Source organism: Beta vulgaris, chromosome 7 (genome assembly GCF_026745355.1).
Source record: "Beta vulgaris subsp. vulgaris cultivar EL10 chromosome 7, EL10.2, whole genome shotgun sequence".
Classification (NCBI taxonomy): domain Eukaryota; kingdom Viridiplantae; phylum Streptophyta; class Magnoliopsida; order Caryophyllales; family Amaranthaceae; genus Beta; species Beta vulgaris.
Window position 1 is genome coordinate 12,498,355 of NC_079208.1, and position 7,724 is coordinate 12,506,078.

Consider the following 7,724-nt stretch of genomic DNA (forward strand, 5'->3'; position numbering starts at 1 on the left):
TCAGATATCACCATGTTGTTGATGCATTCCCAGAGCTTCTGACTTTTCTCCTCATCAGAGAGATTTTTCGTCGAGGAAGTCGCGGATCCAATGTGAAAATTCAGATAAAAAAATGTGTTCCATATTTGATCCAAAACATCGGATATTCACATTTTCAGATACCCTAATTTTCCAATCGGATATCCAGATTTCTGACTTTGATAATTATACATATATCTTCCTTTTGATAAATTCCATAAACGCTCATTTACATACTAGCATTATATGCACGCAATGTGTGATATTATATTAATATTAATATATAGTAACATCAAAGAGTGTTAAAAAACTAACTTAAGAGTGTAATATTCACGGTGAAGATTGATGAGCATTATGGTTCTTTTTTTTGCACTGATTGAGTGTAGAATTAATTTTTTTCTGAAAGGAATATGTTGAAGTAGGATATGTTATCTTGTATTTGATAGATAATTCAAAAATTCTCCTTTTAAAGAATCATCTATGTTATTTTTTTTTTATTTATTTTAAATAGATATATTTATAGGCATACTTTATGAGTAGTAGTTCAATTCAATTTCACTGGATAATTAAGGTTTTTAGACATACTTTGGTGAGTAATGCTTCAATAAAAAAATCGTAAATTAATATTATAAAATGATGTATGTTTATCTCTTTAGTTATTTATTATCCCAACTAATTGTGAGCCCCAAAAAATAAAGAAAAAAAAAATTATCTAAGTTTCTAATTCTTTTATGGTTTGTTAATGCATATTATATGAAATTGTTATTGCAATTGAGAGTTTAGATAGTAAGAATCTTCGTTCTTTGCTTTTGTAATTGCTTAAAAATTGATTTAGTTATTATTAGTTTATATTTTCAATTGTGAGTTTTCTCTTTTTATCCATTGTTATGTATTTCTTTGTGATAATTTGGAAATTTCCTTATTACCTATATTTGTAAATGAGGAAAGAATAAAAAAAAATCTATGTTATTATTGTGAAATTAAGAGTATATAAGTCTTTTCATAGGGGACACCGTAACTCCCACTTAACTTATACTTTATAATAAAGATCAAATGCACAAGTTTTAAGGCTACTAAGTACTGCCAAAATGCCAATGCAATTTTACCGACCTGATTTGTTCGTATACTCGTATTTATATCACTACAAAAATTACTTAAAATCACCCTAACTCCATTTTAATCCTTCTCTTCTTTCCACCACCCCCACCCCTTGCACCACCTACCACCACCTACCACCACTTGCACCACCAGCCACCACCCATCACCTCTACCTCCCACCGCCAACAACCACCTCCTCCATCTAGATGTTCCCCTTCCATCGCCCAATTTTAAAAAAAATTCTCGTCGGGATTGTGGGTGTGGTGGATGGTGGTGGGTGGTGGTTCAGGAAAAAAGAAAAGGATAGAAATGTAATTTCAATTTTTTTTATGTGATTTTAAGTAATTTCTAGACAACGTTCAGACTTCAGAAGTTTCAGCAAGCCATCCACGTGTGGCTCAGTCCGTGGTACATGTTCCTTTCCTACTTTCTTGCGTATGATCCAGCAATAGCATCAATGGTGGCACCCTTTTTCCATTGCCTGAAACATTACTTTGCGGCACGTCGTGTTCTCATCATCTAGAAAAAACAATTCAAACTACATATTCTCTCTCTCCGAAATTCTCTATAAAAATTCCAGCTTCAGATCCAATCTAATCTTCAATCAAATTCCATTCATCCCAAATTAATCAAATCCTCAATTTATCTTCCTCAATTCACCTCCAATTTAACCAATTCCACACATCACCTGGATTTCACATTAAACCCTAATAATTAAAACGCCGAAAATCGATTCTGAGCTTCAATTCAGTCAACAATGGCGCATCATCCATTAAAAGCCATAACATTAACCCACGTTCGATACCCAAGAGGCGACAAAATCGGGTGTTTTCTTGCTTGGATTTCCTTGATTCCGGTTTTCATCAGTTTAGGAGGTTTCGTCGCTCACTTTTTCTTCCGCCGAGAACTTCAGGGTATGTTTTTCGCACTTGGTCTTGTCATTTCTCAAATTATCAGTGAAAGTATCAAATCTTGCGTCCAACAATCGCGCCCAGAAACTTGCGCATTGCTTGAAGTATGCGAATCCCATGGTTGGCCTTCAAGCCATTCACAATATATGTTCTTTTTCGCTACGTATTTCACTCTGTTGAGCTATCGAAAAGCCGGGTTTTTCGGGGGGAATGAGAATAATTGGATTGTGGAGACGGTTGCTTGGTTATCTGCTGTTTTGACAATGTTTTCTAGGGTTTATTTGGGGTACCATACCGTTGGGCAGGTTTGTGCCGGGGCGTTTTTCGGGACGGTTCTTGCAGGGTCATGGTATTGGATTGTTAATAATGTGTTCATTCATGTTTTCCCGTTTATTGAGGAGAGTTACATTGGAAGGAAGTTCTATATTAAGGATACTTCTCATATATGCAATGTGTTGAAGTTTGAGTATGATAATGCAAGAGCGGCGAGGAAGGATATGGCTGATAAAAGCAATTGATTCTTGTATACCTCATGGTAAGGTGAGTTGTTCTATCTGTTGGCTTTTTCTTTATATGATGGTTTCAAATAACTGTTTACTATGATCAATGTTTCTTGATGTTATTTGCATTCATGTTGCAAACTCTATTAGGGGTGATACTGTATGAATCTTGACATTTATATACACTATGATTATGGTGGTAGGGTAATTGTAGTTTTCAAAGGTTTATTGTCATAATGATTACCGTATTACATGAGATCTCAATGGAACAAGAAATGGACCATTATTGAACATAATTGTTTGTGGGAATTGGAAACATCCCCGTATGGCCGTATTCTATGGATGAAATATGAATTCTCTAGGCCCTTAGTTTTTGGAAGGGCGAATGAGCTCCAAGATATTATGTGGCTGACAACAGCTTACGTCCAAAAATCATTATTGCATTTTATATCCACCAGGGCTATTCCAAATTTGCTCCCCTTTTAAAGATTCAAAATTTTTCTACTTGAACGTCCTTAGAATCTGCAAGGAGTTTCTATCTGGCGGCAATTAACTTGAGGAACATCTGTTAGTGTGTAGGATGAGAGAGGTGTAACAATAATTTTTGATAGATGGACTAGTCCACAAGCGAGCTCTAACAATAACTGGACATCAACTGGAGCACATGTATGACATTGTTACTACTCCTCCCCCTCAACGTATCTCGATCCCTTTCGCATTGTTGTTGCATTTTGATAAACAGATTTAGATCGCCCTCGTCATCATCATCACAACGATATATCTCTCATTACTTCGTCCTCAGCCCCAATCACTTTCTTCTACTTGTTTTTTTTTGATTTCTTATACTTTGTTAAAAGATTGTCCATTTTCTTTTGAACTTGAGCGAGAACCTTATAGCACGCCATGACGTTGTCCTTTTTGTGAGCCAAATGTTCTTTAAGACATGTTATTCTCTGTATTTTTACTTTTTGGTAAAATTTAGCTGTTTTCTATCTTCGTTTAGTTTGAGACAAAATCTCTATCAAACATCTTTATCTTCATATTTGGATCGTGGTATTTTGCAATTGATGTTGTGAAACTAAACCAAAGAACGTATTTGTAATTTATCTATGGTTGTACAATGATTACAATATGCTTTTTTTTTTTCAGGTAATTAATTCTATGCTCATATAAGTAATAATCCTTACCTTTTTTTTTATGCCCAACTAATTAATTCTATTCTCAATGCTCAAATAAGTAATAAGTTTGAGCTACATATAAAGCATAAAGTCAATCAATGTAGCACAACAAATTATTACATAATTAAATATAAACATTACAAGCCTATTTTGGAATTTTAATACTATAACTACTACAAGCCCCTCTCATATTTCAACCGTGTTGCGTAAAAAAATAAAAATAAAATTTTAGCTACATCTAATAGTGTATAGTGAGTTAGTGAGAGTAGTCTTTAGGCCACAATGGGTTTTTTTATAATAATCTAATAAAATTATACTAAGGGGTCTTTTTTGTACTCCTTCCGTTTCATTATAATTGTTACACTTTGATATTTTACACTATTCACAAATTTCACTTTGACCATCATTTGTGATTTATACGCGGATGAAAATATAGTCATGTGGGATCTTGTTAGATTCATCATAACATGTATTTTTATTAATATGTACTTTTTATAATTTTTACAAATACAAAACTAAAGATATATGTCCTCAAAGTTTTGCATTGGCATGCGTGAAAAGTGTAAGTGTGTAGATTAAAATGAAACGAAGGGAGTACTTCATAACATGCCGACATCTTCCCTTTCTTCGAAGTTTAGAAGAACACTTCAACTTTATCCTGTCTTCTTCTTCTTCTGGCGAGAGAAGAGAAGTGAAAGAAAAAAAAACGGAGGGAAATGAGAAGAGAGAGAAAAACAATGGAAGATCATGTAGGCACACAAATTTGAGGGGGAAAATGAGAATGGTGAGGCAATTGACATCATAATAAACACAAAATTGCAATTAAAATTTCAGGATTGTTTTTTTCTCCCATGAACATTAATATGGAAAAATTTTGATGGTAAAACTTTCAACGATTAATTTGAAAGGGTGTTAATTTACCTTTTGATTTTTGATTCAATTATCCAATATTTTCTGTTGCTTTTACTCTCCCTCTCTCCTCTACTACTTTGTTGATTTTTGATGTCTCAACTCTCAACTCTTCAAGATTGAGGGGTTTATTCGGTTATTTTGTTATTTGTTTGTGAAATGAAGATATGATTATGCTTTATTTCATGTGAAAAATCTGCCTTTTTTGCCCTAGAATCTCTGCACCTTTTTTTTTTTCTTTTGGTCTCTTCTTGTTTCAGAGACCAAAAGAGACTGCTCAGCTAACATAAAAGCGGGCATTATAATTTTAACGGTTTTTGGAACGACGTGAAACCGCTACATAACGACGTCTCGCCACGTTTGGTATGAAATCTAAATCGCCGTTCTATAACTGGATTTAACGGAACGACCTCTGTCAATTCCATTACAAAGCGGCCGTTCCATAACGGAACGACCATTGCCGAATTTCTGTTTCCAGTTAAGGGTATAAATTATAGAATAGATGAGAAGATAGATATCCATAAATTAGAGAAATTAACACTTGAGAGAGAACCTCAATCCTTTCGAATAGTTGAGGGTTCTATTTGTTTAAGTCACCCTGATTATATCAATATCAATACAGCTACTTCTCTATTAGTTATATTCAGCTCATTGATTCTATCCTATTGTTAGAATACCTGAGTTTATAGCTCAGTCCCGACTTTTAATTAGCACCACCTTGATCTGGTTTAAAGTTTTGAAGATGAGTCCAAGACGTTGTGTGATGCTTACTTCTACGTGTTACGTGTTAGCTGTGCTCTTACAAGTTTGATGAAGGTCATGACGATATATAGCTTATACTTTCAGTAGAAAAGCTCTTGTAATATACTGAAACCTTGCACTTTCAGTATATTATATACTTTCAGTATAATAGCTTTTGATATATACTTTCAGTATAAAAGCTCTTGTAACCAGAATTATATGCAGCCCTTAGCCCAACATCCTCCTCCTAGAGCCCCACAAATGTGACAGCTATTGGGCATTGACCAGCCATGCAGTATTGTAGTCATTATTGATTCTTTGGTGGCATATCAATCCCCCATTCCTTCTCTCGTTACCCCAGTGCTTGTTGGTCAAACTGTCTAAGCAAATGTAATCTCGCATATGTTTGTGTCCTGATTTCTGCATGTTTTAAGAAATCAGTTGTTAATTCTCTGACTGTAGGGGAGAGTATAGAGAATGGAGAGGGCGGTGGTTAAGGTGTATAGTAACTCTTGAGGCTCAGTTGAGGGTGCATGCGTAGGATAGAGCAGAGTGAACGGGGAAGAAAAGAGAAGAAGTTTGGGGCTCACTGCTGGTAATGCTGGTTGGTATTCAAGAGCAAAAGGATACAGGGGTGTGGAAGTAGATGGTGAGTAGTTATTCTATTTTTACAGTGTATATGTTAAGATTGATCTGGCAAAACACATTCAAGCTGTCATCTATTTCATTTTTCTTGCGTTTTGTTTGCTAGTATGAAAAGGTTTCTGAAGAATGTATAGGGGGTATTTTAAGTGTGTTTCCATCTTTTCGCTGCATATGTTAAAGACTTGATATAGAATTTTCGTGTTTTACAATGAAGAACCAAAGTAAAATGACATTGCTTATGAATGTTCCTGATTATAGTTTCTTGTTGGAACAAGAGTGCGTGGGTGAAATTTATCGTAGAATAATGTTCAAGTGCTCACATACAGTTGTAATTCTAGTCAAACATGGATATTTGATGATGATGAGTAATCATTGACTTTAATTGCTGTCATTGCATAGTTCATACAGCCACATATGTTAAAAGGACCTCTAGTTATGTAAGTTATTATGTTATGAGATACTGTTGGTGGATAAGATGGACTAATGCGGCTGGTTTATTCTTTTCAGTATAAAAAACTCCCTCCATTCCGAATAACAGTCATATATACGATTTAAGAACGTTTGGAGAAAATTGTCAAATTTTCAAACATCTCCTCACAATGGAGTGGTGAGGTATACTATAAATTATTATGGGAAAAGCTAAATGCAGCCCTTAGGGCTGCATATAAGAACCTATAAATGGAAATTATTTTGTAAAACAAACATTAATGACCTTGATGAATGTATGCTTTTTGTCATAAATAACCAACTTTATACTAGTTTAGGAAAGGTATTTAATGCTTATATGCAGCCCTAAGGGCTGCATTTAGCATTACCCAATTATTATTTATAGAAATAATGGTGATATATACCTCAATAATGAGTAGGGTTAATGTGAACATTCATTTAGATTGAGTAAGTAGTTAGGTTTTCTCATGTAGTATACCTATTGCTGTTGCTTAATGATGATTAACATGGTGTCAGTAAATCTTTTATCTTGCAACAATGTATTATGAGTATGAATAAGCCCTTTCCACCCAATTGTATGTGAAAATCATGTTCATGTTCTATGAGTAGATGTTTCTTAAATATCTGCCTTTTTCTTTCGTGTTTCAGATGGATTGCTTGCTCTATACACATCACACATTTTCAAATCTGGTTTTAGGACAGAAGGATCCATCATACTTGATTTGGCAAGGTGAACCGGTTGTAAGTTTTGCTCATCCGGCAATTTAGATATTAGTCATCAGCATACCACGCTGGATAGTTGAAAACTTTTTATTATTTTTCGGTGGATGTTGAGAAAGATGGGAGCTTGTGTAATTTTATTTTATAAAGGTAAGGTGAAAAGTTGCATAAAGATAACCTTCCTCACAAGAATACCTAACTGGTGCAACATTGGTAGTTCATCTATAATTGGATGTATAACCAATTGTGTCACAATAGTTTTAATATCAGCCATTGGATTTGGCTCTTAATACAAGTGTCGAGTGAAAGCCCTTTTTATGTAAGCTTTTGAGTTGCCGTGACGACCTTATTATTTTCGCTTGAATGAGAGACTTTAAAGTTGCTTAGATCAATTAGAAATGGCTGAGTCTCCATTGTTATTCAAAATGTGTTTTTTTTTTCAATTACTAAGTTGTGATCATGATCTTTAGTCTCTCTTTGAAGTTGGCTTTGAACTCGAGTTCAATAACGAATCTACGGAGTCTGAAAGCATTGTAATGTAGATTATTTGCTTTAAG

General features: G+C 34.4%; 1 protein-coding gene across 4 annotated transcripts; it reads left to right on the top strand.

The window, feature by feature from the left end:
• Window positions 1-1,498: 1,498 nt before the first annotated feature.
• Window positions 1,499-7,490, top strand: LOC104908925 (lipid phosphate phosphatase gamma). Of its 4 annotated transcripts, none has more exons than XR_792246.4 (3): window positions 1,499-2,567; window positions 5,818-6,004; window positions 7,096-7,490. XR_792246.4 is itself a non-coding variant. In XM_010698096.4 (2 exons), the coding sequence occupies exon 1, from the start codon at window positions 1,874-1,876 to the stop codon at window positions 2,543-2,545; it is 672 nt and encodes a 223-aa protein (XP_010696398.1). In that variant the 5' UTR covers window positions 1,500-1,873; the 3' UTR covers window positions 2,546-2,562; window positions 7,096-7,490. The 4 variants fall into 4 exon arrangements, 2 of the variants coding, with proteins under 2 accessions (XP_010696398.1, XP_010696397.1); XR_792247.4 differs by having other exon boundaries at window positions 1,499-2,562; XM_010698096.4 differs by lacking the exon at window positions 5,818-6,004 and having other exon boundaries at window positions 1,500-2,562.
• Window positions 7,491-7,724: the final 234 nt, after the last annotated feature.

Coding starts and splice junctions, on each gene's coding strand:
- LOC104908925 (XM_010698096.4), top strand. CDS start 1,874: ATGGCGCATCATCCATTAAAAGCCATAACATTAACCCACGTTCGATAC.